General features: G+C 41.3%; 1 protein-coding gene across 2 annotated transcripts in view; it reads left to right on the forward strand.

Annotated features, from left to right (window-relative positions):
• Positions 1-708: 708 nt before the first annotated feature.
• Positions 709-16,961, forward strand: part of ALKBH8 (alkB homolog 8, tRNA methyltransferase) — a 51,923-nt gene continuing 35,670 nt past the window's right edge. The window contains exons 1-7 of one of the 2 annotated variants that reach the window (XM_080815182.1): positions 709-751; positions 5,975-6,110; positions 7,975-8,005; positions 10,089-10,326; positions 12,956-13,087; positions 14,245-14,340; positions 16,700-16,804. In XM_080815182.1, the coding sequence (XP_080671308.1) occupies positions 6,100-6,110; positions 7,975-8,005; positions 10,089-10,326; positions 12,956-13,087; positions 14,245-14,340; positions 16,700-16,804 (613 nt within the window). In that variant the 5' untranslated portion in view covers positions 709-751; positions 5,975-6,099. The remainder of the gene's footprint in view (positions 752-5,974; positions 6,111-7,974; positions 8,006-10,088; positions 10,327-12,955; positions 13,088-14,244; positions 14,341-16,699; positions 16,805-16,961) is intronic. The other variant, XM_080815183.1, reaches the window with a different exon arrangement.

Raw genomic sequence — 16,961 nt, forward strand, 5'->3', positions numbered from 1 at the left:
GCAAAGGGAGAAGCAGGACCCCTGCTGAGCAAGGAGCCCGATGTGGGACTCGATCCCAGGGCGCTGGGATCATGACCTGAGCCGAAGGCAGCTGCTTAACCAACTGAGCCACCCAGGCGTCCCAGCCTGTTAGGCTTCTTACTTTCACTCTCTCCTCCCGCCTTCCACATAGCACCATTTCCTCCAGGGTCCTCTCAGACCTACACAAGAGAATGGTTTCTATAATTACAGAGAGAGTCCTCTGTGTCTTGGGGCAGCCCATCTTTCCTGCATCCTGCATCCACCCCCTCCCCCGCCCCCCACGTCCTTGCACACATCATCCTGTCCCTGTGTGATGCCCCCCCCTTCCCAGGCACACTCATGCATATTCCCTTTGCTCTCCTCTCTGTGGCCCGGGCGCGAGGTCACCTTTCAGACCCCCAGGGCCCTCTTCCGTTCCTCTAAAAAGATTTAGGAGGAAAGATGTACCAAGCTCAAGGAGGGGAGGCATCATTGTGCGACCAAGGGACACAACGGGCTTGAAAGTGACCATGTGGGGAGCCACCAGAAGTCAGATGCACTCCCAGCCCTTACTATCCCCGCAAATAAATAACCAAGTCTTCAAGATAATGCAGTCGCTCACGGACCTAACCGAGGCTGCGCAAGAAGACGAGAACCCAGGGCAGCGAAGGGTATTGTGGGAACGCCCCCTCGTCGCCCCGCAGACTCACGGGAAATGTAGTGCAGCTTTCTCCAACATGGCTGCGCCCAGGTGAGACTGTGCGTGTACCCGCCGCAGCTTTGGGGGACAAACTGGTGAGGCTGGCGAAGGCGGGTTGTCGGCCTGAGCCGCGGCGGTGCTTTGTGGCGGTTCACACTGGCAGGCGGCATGGCTGCAACCACGCGTTCTCCTTTCGGCCTTTCCCGGGTGGGCCTGAGGCCAGAGCGAGGGCAGGGATGGCTGGAGCGGGCACCTGGGCTGGTCTGTGGGCGGCGGGTCCTGTCGGTGTATGGGGTGCACGTGTGTGTGTTCGGTACGGATGCTCATGTGTGTGTGTCACTCTTCTGTTTCCTTTGGGGTTAGGGACGGGCGATCGCCGCCTGGGGAGGGTTAGTCTGGCGCTGCCCCGACTTGTCTGACCTGTGCCAATGCAGCGAGGAAAAGGAGCTGCTGGTGGTCTGCGGGGTCACACAGCTGAATGTTGCTGTGCTAGCGTTTAAGTACTCCCTGAGAGGCCCTTTGGCCCCTAGGAGTGTCAGGCTGTGGATTCAGTTGATTTTATTTCACAGATATTTACTGAGTACCTACTGTATGCCGGGCACTCAAGTCTCTGACCTCAAGTCGACGACAGTTTTCTGGGCGAGCCCAACACACAAATGGGTAATTATAATACAGTCTGAAAACAGCAGAGATAGAGGCACACACCAAGTATTAGTGAAAACATCGAAGTGGGTCACCAAGCTCAGAGTTCTGAAGAAGTGGTTTAGGAGTTAAGGCAAGGTTGCTTAAGTTTAGTAAGTACTGGCTTACTCAGTAAACGTTTATTGGGTGACTTTTTGTTGCTAGATCCTGTTCTAGGTGCTGAGTGCTCCAGGGTGAATAAGAAAGACAAAAATCTCTACTTTCACATAGTATATTTTTTGGTAAGTTAGAGAAGAAAGAGAGAAATCAAATTAATGAGGACGTAAGAAAATGTAGAGTAGGTATCCTTCAAAGAATTGAAACAGGCTGATATGACAGGTGACCCATCAATTTTTTTAAATCGTTTTAAAATTTTAATTTTCTTTTTTAGTAGGCAATGCAGTTTGAATAGCTTCTAAATTCAAATTTATCTACAAGCACAGGAACATTTTCCTATGCTGCATCGGTTCATTATGGGCACTCTGGTGTTCAAGGAGGGCAGGATCACACTAGTTTGCCCTTGGGGCAATATCCAATAGGATACGTTGGGGTTAAACTTACTAGCAGAGTCTGTGTAATCTCTAATATCTTGTTCTCCCACAGAGAGTGCGCTTAGATTGTTTTTGATTAGACTGGACTCAGTATGGCGAATGCTCTCTAGTGAACAGTGACCTCACTCCCGTAACATCCCATAACACTCCCACAGCATGGCAAGGAACATCCAAACCTTTGTGCAGTAGTAGAGATTTCTTGGCCAGGGAAGTGACCTTGTTAGAAAGGGGGCATCTCCAGAACTCGGCAGCTGGTATCAGCCTATTCCTTGTGTTGAGGTGACTCAGACCTGCTGGGCCCCGCACATTGCCAGGTCACTGGCATGGGGAACAAATGAGCCTTCGGGGCTATCTGGATTTGTCTTCAAAAAGGAAGAAGGGAAAAAAACAAAACACACTATCACTTGAATTAATAGGATTGTTTTTCACTCAATATTTCTGATTGAGTTCAGAGTTGCAACTTTTTAAAAATTTTAAAGTATTTTCTAATGCTAATTGTTTGAACTCAAGTAAAACTTTTTTAAAATTTAAAAAAAAGAAAAGGAAGAAGGTAGAGAGGATGACAGAATGTGATCATGAGGCTCCATCTGCTGGTACGAGGCTCTTACTGTCATACTTTTTAAAAAGATATTCAGCATCTTTTTCTTATTTCTTCCACTTTGCAGTCTTGGCTCATGTGACATATTAAAGGAAGAATTCTTAGTGTATTTATCCCTTGTTTTCCATTTCACACTGCAAAGATGCCATTCCAAAGATGATGATCTTGAATGGCAGTAAGATAGTTCCTTCGAGGGCCTTCAGCTTTTCTTTGTCTTCTTAAACCATTCTGATCCCGCTCTTCTGGAAGTTATCAACAATTTATTAATAGTCATATTTAATTCTTTTAACAAATTTATGAGCTAGTGTCAGAAATTAACACAGCCAGACATGAATGTGGTGAAAATAGATTTTATTTAGGAACTACTGACAGTGGGGGAAAGGGCTGAGCTCCCAGTTTGTGAGAAATGATTTGGGTGTTTTAAAGGTAGAACGGGGTGAGAGGTAGAGCAGGGGCTCCACAGAGTCAGAGAAGTGAAAAACCACAAACGGTTGGTCATTGCAAATGCAATTAGGCCAGCTGTGTTTGCTAGCTAGCAGTTAAAAATAGGATTCTGTCCCGCCACAGAGACTGGGAAACAGAGGCCCTATCCTTCCTGATGATTACATTTCAAAGGAATGGCTCTCAGGTCCTTGAGAAAGATACTTCTTTTTTTCTTTTTCTTTTTTAAGATTTATTTATTCATTTGAGAGAGAGAGAGTGCAAGTGCGTTGACTTGGGGGGGGGCGGTCAGAGCAAGAGAGAGAATCTCAAGCAGACTCCATGCCTAGCGTGAAGCCCAATGTAGGGCTGGATCCTGTGACCCCAAGATCATGACCTGAGCTGAAATCAAGAGTTGGCTGCCCGACTGACTGGGCCACCCAGGTGCTCTGAAAGAGATACTTTTGAGTTGCAAGAGATACATATTCACAATTGTAATCCCCTTTTAATAAATGGTCTAAGAAGGGGAGATCAGGGGCCTATTGGCAGGTGTTGCTAGAACAAATAGTAAAATTTCCTGGCAGCATTTTTAGTTTTCTCAGGCAGGCTTTGTGATGGGGAAGCTGGGGCCCTCCTGAGGGCGTGGCTTTATGCGGCTAGAAGCCATGATCCAGTTTGGTCTAGTTTTTTAGTTTAGGGTTTAGGAGGAGTTATGTGCCAGGAGCAGGCACTGTGAGCCCAGTTTCACAGGTGAGGAAACGCAAGCACAGAAAGAACTCGCACAGGATGGTATAGCTAGTAAGTGCTGGAGCTGAGATTTGAATGTAGAACCTGGACCCCTGAACACTGTGTTATTATACTGTCTCACAGCACTCCCGGAGACCCTGGGGAAACGGTGACAATTATGACGTGATCTTTGTCCTCAAAGAGCTCATAGTCCAATGGAAGGGGCCAAACATTGGAACAAATAGTTATAATCAATGCAGTGTCAAAATATCCCTTCGGGGCGCCTGAGTGGCTCAGTGGGTTAAAGCCTCTGCCTTCGGCTCAGGTCATGATCTCAGGGTCCTGGGATCGAGCCCCGCAATCGGGCTCTCTGCTCAGCGGGGCCATCCTCAGTCCTACTCATTCTGACTTCCCTTACTCCACTGTCTCTCCTGACCCTCTTCTGACTCTCCAGTTTCAGAATGACGTTGCTGGTCTCTCAGTCACTCGGGCTCTGTCCTGTTCGGAAGGGATCTGTGTCTCCTCTTTCCCTTAGGTCTCTGTAGTCACCAAGTCTTACGGAAGGTACTAGAACTTTTCTTTTGTCCTGCCCCTGTCTCTCTCTTTCCTTTCTTCTCACAGGCTCCCCGCGCGGGAGTAGCCCGTCGTTCCTACTTGCCGTGCTCAGTTGCTGCAGGCCCTCCTGCCTCTGGCTTCCCTGCGAAGCCGCCCGGGCGGCCTGCGCTACCGGCCCCAGCTCGGCCCGCGCGGACCCTGCGGGTCAGTTCCGGTAGCTCCTGGCTGTTCTCCCAGGCGCCTCAGCATTTTCTCTCTAGGCATAACGATTTGTAATGAGAGTTTTGGCTGTTTATGAGCTGTTTTGGAATAAATTTTATTTAACTTCCTAAATTTATTTTGTTTGCTAACTTTAAAGACTTTCAAGTGGGTGCAGAGTGGGATCGGCGGATCAGCCAGCAGTCTCTGCTCTAAGCAATGTATGCCTGCCTCTCCCTGTCTTTGCCAGGTGCAGCCATTTCTGTTTTTAGCTCCTGCTCTTTATTGTCTCGCTGGACACCTCCCTTCCAGATGACTCCGTATTCCTCTTGCCCTTCCGTGCTCAGCTCAAGTCGACTTCTGTTTTGAAGTTCTCCCAGATTTTTCCCGTTAACAGTGATCTTATTTTTTTCACATTGGAAGACTCTGCAGTTAACACTTAATTGTGTCAAGATACATTATTCTTTCACTGTTTCGTGTTTGTCTGTTTTCCTCAACTAATTTTTAAGCTTGTCGAAAGCATGACCTGTGTATTGTAGTCGTAGGCTGCGGAGTGCTGAGACAGTAAATAGGCACGTGTGTATCTGCCCATTATCACTCATTTATCTTTTCAGCACATTTTTATTGAGCACCTACTATGTCTAACTTTCCTGCTGTCTTGGAGTTTACATCCTGATGGGAGATTAAGCTATGAAACAAATCATCACAAATTGTGCTAAATTCTGTGACTGAAATATATAGGTAACGGCACGATGTAGGTTGTTGATTTGGATAGTGTGAAAGCCTTTGTGGGAAAGGGCTCAGTAACTACTTGCTGACTGACATATTTTAGTAGAAGGGAAGCACAGTTCTCTGGGATTCTTATATCTGTATTTAAAAATTATGGATATAAATATACATCATATGTGTAGCTTAAAAAATAAAAAACCTAAATCACTATATGGCTTAAGAAATACCTTTGATGCTTTTGTATATCCCTTTTGTATCACATTCCTCTCTTCCTGCCAGAAACAACTTCCGTCCTGAATTGTGTGTTTATTATTTCTTTGCATGTTGCTATATGTGTATTTTTAAACAATCTATGGCTTACTTTTGGGTTTTGAACTTTATGTAAATAGAATCATACCATATATTCTGTGAATTTTTTGTTTTCTTTTTTTTCCTCTTTCTTCCTTTCCTAACCTTATGTTTGTAGAATTTGTCTGTGGCACATTTTTACCTAGGACTTCACAAGTGAGGGATATGTCACCTGTGGGTAATGTAGTGCCATTAATAGAGCTAAAGCTTTGGAACATTTTGTAGAACGCTCAGAGATGCTCTTGCTTCTTTGATGTTCTTGCTTTTTTGTTACCTTCTTAATTATCTCTTTGTTGTCCAGGCATCAGTTTGTTTTCACTTCTCTTGGTTGGTGAAAAGTCAAATAAGCCTTTTAAAAAATGATCACATAGAAATATTTATAAACTATAGAATATATGAATAGCATTGTTATAACTTCCGTTAGGATTCTTAAAGTTGTCATTTTCTACCTTTTTCTTTTTTCCCCAGTACTGTCATGGACAGCAACCATCACAGTAATTACAAACTCACTAAAACTGAGAAGAAGTTCTTAAGGAAACAGATTAAAGCCAGGCATACTTTGCTGAGACACGAAGGCGTTGAGACAGTGTCCTATGCCACTCAGGTAACCAAAAACTCTTACTGTTTGAATGTGGTCGTATCGCCATGTTAATGTGTCATAGTCACATTTGTTACTACTTGCTCAGAGAAGAAGGCCGTTCCCCTTCAGTCTTGTGTTGTCTCTGTTCAGTATACACACGACAGGACCTGCTAACTTTCTATTTTGGGGACATAGTTTGAATTTCCATTGGCCATGTGGGTTGACCTGGAGGGAGTGGTGGTGTATGTTAACAGAAACTCTGAATGACTGTATAGAATTTACAAAGCGTCCTTCTATTCATTATTGTGTTTTAATCCCTTAGGAATTCTTACGTGAGGGGTTAGAGAACTAAGGCTGTGACAGGTGGTGTGTCCTTTGAGAGAGTGGCTGAACAGAAAACTAAACCCCAGTCTTTCGTATCCTAATGTTCTCTTTCCCCTCTATTCCTAACACCATTTTTTTATAAGTATTTTGATTATGTGCTGTAAAACAGGTTCAATTTATCAGACCTTATGCACAAAGCCTTTTCATTTTCTAATGGTAATAATTAAATTATATATATTATACTATAATATATATCAATTATACATATGAGGGACTGTGAGACTTCTTGAACTGTGAGTTAAGAAGAACTCAGTTTGGGGCGCCTGAGTGGCTCAGTGGGTTAAAGCCTCTGCCTTCAGCTCAGGTCATGATCTCAGGGTCCTGGGATCGAGCCCCGAATCGGGCTCTCTGCTCAGTGGGGAGCCTGCTTCCTCCTCTCTCTCTGCCTGCCTCTCTGCCTACTTGTGATCTCTGTCTGTCAAATAAATAAATAAAATCTTTAAAAAAAAAATTAAAAAAAAAAAAAGAAGAACTCAGTTTAACTCTTACCTTTTCCTCTTATTTGGACATGAGCAGTCCCTTTGATCTCAGCTTTCTTTGTTTGTAAAGATACAGTATCGCATGTGTTTTTATTCCATTGGATTAGATTCTAGAACAAATATGTGGCAGTACTTATTCATTGTTAAAATTCCATGTGAATCCAAAGTGGTTGGTTTTTTTTTTTTTTGGTTCTTAGGGGCAGGAAGGAAGATCAGCCATTATCTAACCAAGGGCCAAAAACATGCCCTTGAGAAGGTGAAGCTGGGATTAAAACTTGGGTTTCAGACCAGTGCTCTACCCTTGTATCACATTACACTGTCTTCTGTGCTGTGTGATAGTTTTAGAAACGAGTAATCTGTTAAGGGAGATTTATTTATTCACTTATTTATTTAAAGATTTGTTTATTTTAGAGAGAAAGAGAGCAGGGTGGGGGGAGAGGGAGAGAGAGAATCTTAAGCAAGCTCCATGCTCAGCACAGAGCCCGATGTGGGGCTTCATCTCACGACCCTGAGGTCATGACCTGAGCTGAAATCAAGAGTCAGATGCTTCCCGACGAGCAGGGAGCCCGATGTGGGCCTCAGTCTTAGGGCCCTGGGATCATGATGTGAGCCTAAAGCAGACGGTTAACGACTGAGCCACCCCGGAAGCCTGCTTCTCCCTCTTCCTCTGCTGCTCCCCTGGTTGTGTTCCCTCTCTCTGTCAGATAAATAAAATCTTAAAAAAAAAAAAGAAAAAAAATCAGACACTCAGTCAACTGAGCCACCCAGGTGCCCCTGTTGAGGGAGATTTAAATTTAGCAGGTAGTAAGCCCATACTTAGATTAGACACAGTATTAATGACTTCAGAGAATTAAGCCAAATTCCTATAAAGAGGACAGCATACATCATAGATTAGAAGTAATATGACGCACACACTCTGCTGTTTCTGCCAAGAGCCACCGAGGCTGTGAGGCCTTCAGAGGATGAAACTGACATCGTCTCGGTTCTTCTCTTCCCAAATGTAACTTGCTTTCTTTTCCTTCTAGGGTCATGAAGACAGGTGTAAGGAAAGAAATGGTTAGTGTTTTTATTTCTGCCTCCGAAGCTGTTTCTAGTGGATCTTTTTTTTTTAGATTTCTAGAAGCTTTAACCTCACCTTCATGGCTTCCAAATTGTCTTCTTATTTGGGCTTGGTTATTTTTTCTCCACAATATTTTTACAAGAAAGGAATAAAATTCTAGAAGAACCTCTAATTGCATATTATCTATCCAGGAGAGAACAAATGTTCTTTTCATGATGTGTGCTAAGTATGTGTGCCTTTATGCACATTTGTAGCCATAGTGAGATTTTTTTTAGAGCAGTGGTCCTCAAATTGTCAGGACTGAAGATAACTTAAAAAAAAAATTGAATTCTTTACTTCACATTATTGGGAAACTTGCTTGCTCGAACAATTATAAATAAGACACTTTCTGCTTTTAGTTACATTGTGTGACTCAAATACAGTAGGAAATAAATTCCTCCCTTTCCTCCCCTCTGCACTTGTTTTTGTGTGGTTTGCCTTTAGAATTGCCCACAGATCACTTAAACAGCATCCTTGAGGACCATTAGTATTCCTCAAGTCACACCTCACCATGCTCCTCAGTTTCTAGAAGGGGTAACAGACCCTTGACATTTATAACACCTTTGCAATTCCTAAGATTTGGGAATACAGAAATATTTTTGTATCTATGGCTGCATGTAGCCAAGTTATTTTAGTACTTTATAAACCCTGTTGAATGAGGTCCAAGGCAAGCCATCTTAGACTAAATTTTATACCATGTTTTATATCATCGTATTAGTGTTTTGGTTCATCGTGTATATCTGTGTGTTTGGAAACATATGAAGTATTGGGTCTTCCGTGATAGCACAGAGCTTTACTTTTCTTGTCCAGTTTTATAATAATCTATTACATTCTTTTAAGTCAAGTTTCTAGATATCCCCATTTGGTGTATATGAAACTAATACGTTATATTCTGATCTGCTTTGTATATAAATCAGGGCTCGGCAGAGTACTGTCCCCAGGTCAGATCTGGCTTGTAAGCTAAGAACGAGTTTTACATTTTCAAAGGGTTGTTGAAAATGAAAAAGAGCATGTGACAGAGACTTGCCTGAGAAGCCTAAAATATTTACTGTCTGGCTGTTTTCAGAAAAAGTTTGTCAATACCTGATATAAGCAATAAAACTGATAAGAGTAAGCCATCAGTGGTTTACTTCTCTTAGGCTACAAAGTTTGTAGGAGTCATAGATTATAAATTAAAAACCTTAACACTGTGTAGAGTGTTTTATACGAGGTGTTAGGCCATAAGCATCAGAATAAAAATAGGAAACTCCCCACCCTACCCCCAAAACAAACCCCTTCAATAAAATTTAGCACAGGACTGCAAATAACAGGAAGTAAGCATGAAATTTAACTAAGGAAAAAGTTTGATTGCAAAGTGACTGAATTACTGAGACACAGAGGAAAATTTTCCTGTTTTATAATCAGTAGAAACTGTAGTAACCTCGTATCATGGTTATATCAAGTGTGGTTTCTGGAAACTGACAGAAATAGGTTTGAAACCCAACTCCCCCATCACTACAGCAACTTAATTTCTTTTCTATTCGGTGTCTACTCTGTGAAGTGGGGCTAATATCACGCACTTTGTAGGCTTTGTTGTGAAGGGTTAAGTAGATTAAAGTGGGGATAGTCTGGCAGAAATTAATATGTAACTCCTATTCCTTGTCTTCCGTCTATATCTCTTTCATTGTGTTAAACTTGTAAGTAGTAATAAATGTGAGATTTTAATTTGTATGTATAGCCATTAAGAAAGGAATATTTTACTGCAAAGTCTATCTAAAAATCAGTGTTACTTATATCATAGGTATACTTTTAAATCTGTACTATTTAATAAGTTGGTTTATATACTATGTATGAAATTAGAAAACCAAATAACCACCATAAGGAAACCTTTTTTTCCCCATCTCAGGGGAACATTTTTTTCCCTGCCTTCATTACACCTTTGTGGAAATCTTATTTAAAAATAAACTTACTTTGTTTCATTTTAAAATCTTATTTGAAAATAAATGGATTGATGCTAATTGCTCATGTCTTTTTTCTTCTTCTTCTTTTGTTTTTTTAAAGAGTCTGGTTGTTGCCAATGGTGGATTGGGGAACGGTGTCGGCAGGAGCCAGCTGCTCCCCGCGTTAGAGAAGTGTGGCCTGGTAGATGGTCTCCTGATGCCCCCTAATAAGCCCTACTCATTTGTGAGATACAAAACTGCAGAAGAAGCCAGGAAAGCCTACGTCACCCTCAACGGAAAAGAAATAGTGGGTGATTTAGGACAAAAGATCATTCTATACTTGAACTTTGTGGAAAAAGGTATTAGTATATAGGTGTCTTTTATTTATTTATTTATTTATTTATTTAAAGATTTTATTTATTTATTTGACAGACAGAGATCGCAAGTAGGCAGAGAGGCAGGCAGAGAGAGAGGAGGAAACAGGCTCCCCGCTGAGCAGAGAGCCCGATTCGGGGCTTGATCCCAGGACCCTGAGATCATGACCTGAGCTGAAGACAGAGGCTTTAACCCACTGAGCTTCCCAGGTGCCCCTACAGGTGTCTTTTAAAAGCAGTCGTTCGTTTTGTGGGAGTTTTCTTTTCATACCCACATTAGGAGGTTCAGTGATTGTGAAACCAGACAGGAACTCAGTTAAGCAGCCCCTTTTTGTCTCACAGATGCTGCTGACCCACCTCGTGTGTGCAGGGCCAGTCGTGGAAGCGACGTGGGTGAGGCATAGTCTGCCTTTAAGGAGCTGGCCCTATTGCCTCACGGTCTATTTATTATCTGTGTGACTGATTTTGGAACCCTGCTACCTAGTTATTTTTTTCACAATTTAACATTGGGGATTCAGATTGCCAGTTTTATAGCGTCTACCCGGAAGCTTTTAATTAATCGCTTAAGAATCAGTTGTGACCCAAATGATTGTGTGCCAAGCTTGCCATTTATGGGGGAACACCTCCAGCCAGCAGCGATCCCCGAAGCTTTAGAGTAGCCGTGTCCAGCAGACCCTTCTGTGATGATGGCAACGTTCGTACATTCACAGGCGCACTGTCCAACGTGATTGTGTGTTGCGGAACTGGTTTTTTAATGTACTTTTATTTAAGGAAATATAAATAAAATCTTTGTAGACTGATATACAGAACTGCTACAGAGATTATTAGATCTTTTCACCACTGTCCCATGGAAATAAGATGTACTGAGATGAACTTTGATGTAGACATCTGGTCTCCCATTATACTCATTTGCTATCTATTTGCCATTAGGCAACATAATGTTTTGTTCAGATACCCCGGGGATGGGTGGTGATAATCTGACCGAATTTATGTTTTTGTAAAATAAGACTCGGGAAACTTTTAAAGACTTTATAAAGATATGTTTTAAGGGTTATAATTCTCAGTATCTCTATGTATTTAATTTAAAATATGACATAAGCTTTAGATTTAAAAAACTGTGTTATCTCTGTATTGCATGTGTTTATGACCAGCTTTTGAAAACTGAATGGTTTGGGAGTAATTTTTTTTTTTTTAAGATTTTATTTATTTTTTTGACAGAGAGACATAGCGAGAGAGGGAACACAAGCAGGGGGAGTGGGAGAGGGAGAAGCAGGCTTCCTGCTGAGCAGGGAGCCCCATGCGGGGCTGTATCCCAGGACCCTGGGATCATGAGAAAGTACTGTCCTTCGGTTTTCCCGTAGTCAGTATGTTAAAGGCTCAATAAGAAATTGCACAGAGTTCTGGACTGTACCTTATTTGAAATCCCACATTAGATCCAGATGTATTTCCAAGGCTGTTGTTAGGAAATAAATCTTAGTAGAAACAAACAGAGAACAGAACTGTGTCACAAATGTTTTGATACTGATTTTGTTAATTACTAACAGAGAGCCACCGAGTAAGAAATACAAGGGGGTATTTCTCATTCTATTTTTTTAAAACTATTTTTAGAAAACTAAGTATGAATTACTTGTACTGTAAATTGCCTGTCTTTAAGGAATTTTCCCCAAAGCTTTTCTTACATAATTTGAATAAGTAATGTAACGCCTGACATGTGTAAACACTTGGTAAATATTTATCAGGTGATTCACTATTTGTGTTTCTGAAACAATAGTAAAATCTAGTAGACATTTATATTATTATTTTTGTGAATTTTTATGTTAAATGATTCAAGATTGAAAACTCTTCAGTAGAAAAACTTTAGAGATCCCATCTGTAGCATGAACAATGAGATCTCTAATGGTAAATGAATTGCATTATTCCCTTTAATTATAAATCCATTCTTCTTTTTCTTTCACTGCTACACCTATCTTAAACTTTGAAGGGCACAGGCATTCAAATTCTTTTAATATAAACCAAATAATTCTTCGTAGGATGATATTTTTATTTCTTTAGAATACGTTTTTTGCTGTTTTAGCTTTTCCTGTTACTAGAGCATAGCTAGTATCAGGAACTTAAGGGCAGGGCGCCTGGGTGGCTCAGTAGGTTAAGCGTCTGCCTTCGGCTCAGGTCACGATCCCACAGTCCTGAGATCAAGTTCTGCATCTGGCTCCCTGCTCTGCGGGAAGCCTGCTTCTCCCTAAGGCCAAAAATGAGCATTTAAATTCTGTTTTCGATATTTAGAGACAGTCTGGCTTTTTAATAGAGTGGCAAACTGTGGATATTATGACAAACCTTGTTTCTTAGTAAGATTTAAAAAGTAGCTCAGTTGTGTTCCGATAATATTTAAGTAAACACTGTTTTATTTGCTATTGGCTAACTGTGGTGGATACACTGTACCATAATTTTTATCTTGGTTTTCATTTTTGTATTTTCCTATGTCATGTGCCTTTAGCGTTCTTATTTCTGAATATGAGGATTGGGAACTTTATGGACTGGTAAATGGCCTCTGGACATAATTATTTGTGTTTAGGAACTTTACGTTCTGTCTGTGACTGTTTTGTTTTGGTTTCCCAAGCACAATGGAAAGAGTTGGGGCTTCAGGCCTTACCTCCAGGCCTCGTGGTAGTAGAAGAAATTATTTCTTCTGAGGATGAGAAAATGCTTTTGGAAAGCGTTAACTGGACAGAGGATATAGACGATCAAAATGGTAAGCAAAACTTCTAAAATGTGATATTTAAATGTCTCTGCAAAATGCCATGTTAGTGCTTCTCCTTTCCTCCTCCTCCTTTGCTTTATTAAAATTTCTAATATTTCCTCAAAATTACTTGAAGTAGCCTAGATCTAACATTAGGCAAGTCAAGCCAACATTTCTTAAGGGCATTAATAATAAATGACATTTATATAGTTATCGATTTTAACCTCCAAACTAATTAATATTCATTAGCTAACATTTATAGAGCCAACATTGGTAAGCCCTTTCACATACATTATCTTCTTTGATCCTGTCCCCTCACCCCCACAAGGTGCATTTCCAGTGTGGGATCAGCAGCTCAGTACCTTGCTGCCGCAATTCAGTGACAGCCTCCTGGAGATATTTGCAAATGAGAGTTCCTCTGACTCTTCCCAGATCATAAATGATCTTGTGAGTGGCAACATCCATAGTTGATGGGATGAAACTCCAAGGCTTTGTAACCATTTTAGATTGAAAAGAACTGCAGAGATGAGGTAGAATGGTTAAGTTTTTCTTTTTTTAAGATTTTATTTATTTATTTGTCAGAGAGAGAGAGGGAGAGAGCAAGCGAGCACAGGCAGAGTGGCAAGCAGAGGCAGAGGGAGAAGCAGGCTCCCTACCGAGCAAGGAGCCCGATGTGGGACTCGATCCCAGGACCGTGGGATCATGACCTGAGCCAAAGGCAGCCGTTTAACCAACTGAGCCACCCAGGCGACCCATAGAATGGTTAATTTTTTATTTTTATTTATTTATTTTTATTTTTATTTTTTAAAAAGATTTTATTTATTTATTTTACAGAGAGAGAGAGATCACAAGTAGGCAGAGAGGCAGGCAGAGAGGCAGGCAAAGCGGCAGGCAGAGAGAGAGAGAGAGAGAGGAGGAAGCAGGCTCCCTGCTGAGCAAAGAGCGGATGCCGGGCTCGATCCCAGGACCCTGAGATCATGACCTGAACTGAAGGCAAAGGCTTAACCCACTGAACCACCCAGGTGTCCAGAATGGTTAATTTTTTAAAGATAATCCAGTAGTTGCCAAAAATTACCATTCCTAAAGGAATCCTGACTCACAATTTTGAAATAGACAAAGGAATGCAAATATTTTTCTCTCAAATAGTTTCCTTTCTTTTCTAAATTTAGTTCAAAAATCCTTGAAGCACAGGAGAGTAAAGCATTTTGGTTATGAATTCCACTATGAGAACAACAACGTAGATAAAGACAAGCCATTACCCGGGGGTAAGTAATTGCTAATAAACGACAAATGCTGGCTCAGGAAAGAAAGATTTAATGTACTGGAGGTATGTCATAGTGTGTTTTGTTTGCCATTTCTAGGTACACTGTTGAAATAGCTGATTAAAGTTAAAACATTTACATTACATACGTAGTGCTTTTTTGTGAAAACTGGATAGATGTAGCTAAGGTTAAAGTTCCTCTTGAACACCATCCTCACTCCCACACTTCTCAGAAGCAGTACTGTTAACAGGTGAGGACACTTGTTGTAACAAAGGAGTTTACGTCCCTGCAGAGAGACTGTAGAAGTGTGCAGTTGTTAACACGTAGTGTTAGAGTGTGTGTTACATGTTCACATCTCACATGGATGCCTCCAACTTGTTCTTCTCCTTTATTAAATGTTTTGGAGATCTGCCGTGAGTTTTCATCGTGTTCAGTGTTCGGCAGTGGCTTACTCAGTTAGTTCCCTGTTGGTAGACACTTAGGTTGTTTCTAGTTTTTAGCTTTATAAGGGCTGCTGTGCGTGTCTTTGTGTATATCTCTTAGGCAGGAAGCAAGAATTTCTCAAGGGAGACTGCTAAGTAGTAGAATTGTTACGTCAAAGCTGTGTTCATTTAAAAATCTTAACAGATACTGAAAAACCGCCCCCAGCTCAGCCGTATCGACATGGTTCTTACCCAGCGTGTACCTCCTTCCCCCCACCTATACTAACATGTGATACAATGAAACTTGTAACTTTCTAATTTCCTGATTACTAGTGAGGTTGGCTATTTTTATTTACCTTTCTGTGAATTTCCCTTCATATCCTTTGCCAGTTTTTGCTACTGGGTTGACTAATTAATAAGATTTTATTGTATGATCTGTAATTAAACGTTTGGTAGGATTGTGTGGGAGTTATGTTTATTTGTATGACTTTAATCTTATTGAAAGCTTACTTTCCCTTATAAAATAATACTTCTGACTTTAGTGAAAGTAAGTTAGTTTTACTTTGAAAACTATTTTGTTTTCTTGTTTTTGTTTTTTAAATATTTAGTTTTTTGAGTAATGTCTACACCAAACATGGGGCTCAGTGGGGCTCAAACTCATAGCCCGAGATCAAGAGTCACATGCTCCTCAGACTGAGCCAGCCAGGCACCCCGAAAACTGTGTTTTTTACAAGGAAATAATTTAGGGGTGTCTGGCTGGCTCAGTTAGAAGAAGGAACTGTAAGGTTTTGCAGGCGAGGTAAACACAACACCGGGCGAGGTAGGCGCAAGGCAAGATTTATTAAAGGCATCTCCGATGAAGTTTCAGGGCTTAGGAGAAGGGGAGCCAGGAAGGTTGCACCGGGAGGAGGTGGGCACTCTAGGGCGAGGTTCCTTGACTCGGAAAGGGGGAGTCGAGGAAGTCGCACTGGGAGGGAGTTGGTGGGGGTCTTTTATCAGGCCAAGGTAAGGCATGGGCTCACATCCATATTTGGTGATCGCAAGGTATGGGGCCAGGGCTCCTGATACTCCTGTTTCCTGCATAGGTATCAGGTTACCTATGGAGACGTGACCTGGGCATACCCCCTTTTGGTGGGAGAGTCTAGGTTTACGGAAGTGGGGGGAGGGGACTGGAAGATGGCGGCCCCGGCGTTCATTTCTATTGTTCCTCCTGCATTCCCGGAACCTCCGACCCAACAAGAGCGACTCTTGATCTTGGCGTCGTGAGTTCGAGCCCCACATTGGGTGTGGAGATTGCTTAAATAAATAGAAAACTTAAAAAAAAAAATAAAAGGAAATGATTCAGAATAAATAAGTTAAATTTAAATTTAATTTTAAAAAGCAGAATAATTTAAAATAACAAGAAAGAGTGGTCAGGCTAATTTCCAGAATATAATAGTAAATTTTATAATTTTATTGCTGTTTTACAAAATGCCAAAATTGTGAGCAAAATTTTTCTTTTGGAAATTTTGTTTCACTAAAAATCAATAAAATAACTTTAAAAGATTCTGAAGGTTTCGTTTTTATTTTGTTTTGTCTTATTGGTTTATTGTTATATTTAGATCATGACTGCTAAATAAAAGCTGTGATTTTTTTCACAGTGGCTTTTCTAATTCTTTTTTTTTTTTTTTTAAGATTTTATCTATTTATTTGACAGAGATCACAAGTAGGCAGAGAGGCAGGCAGGCAGAGAGAGAGAGAGAGAGAGGGAGGGAAACAGGCTCCCTGCTGAGCAGAGAGCCTGATGCGGGGTTTCATCCCAGGACCCTGAGATCATGACCTGAGCTGAAGGCAGAGGCTTAACCTATTGAGCCACCCAGGCACCCCGGCTTTTCTAATTCTTGAGTAAAACATGCAAAGTAAATATTTTAACGTTTCATCATTGTGATTACTGACATCAGGTCTTCCTGACATTTGGGATAGCATTCTGGAGAAGTGGTTGAAGGAAGGTTTCATTAAACACAAACCCGATCAACTGACTGTTAACCAGTATGAGCCCGGACATGGTGAGTATTTTCTTATTTCCACCTTGCAATCATATATTTCATGACTAAGTAGATTCCTTAACTCTCTAAAATCAAAGGTATGATTTTTTAGCGTAAACTAACTCTTCGCATTAATTTGCTTGTGTCTGTTACCTGTGTTGGCTCTTTAATCCCCTGT

The sequence above is a fragment of the Martes martes genome (genome assembly GCF_963455335.1).
Source record: "Martes martes genome assembly, chromosome: 10".
In the NCBI taxonomy this organism is placed as follows: domain Eukaryota; kingdom Metazoa; phylum Chordata; class Mammalia; order Carnivora; family Mustelidae; genus Martes; species Martes martes.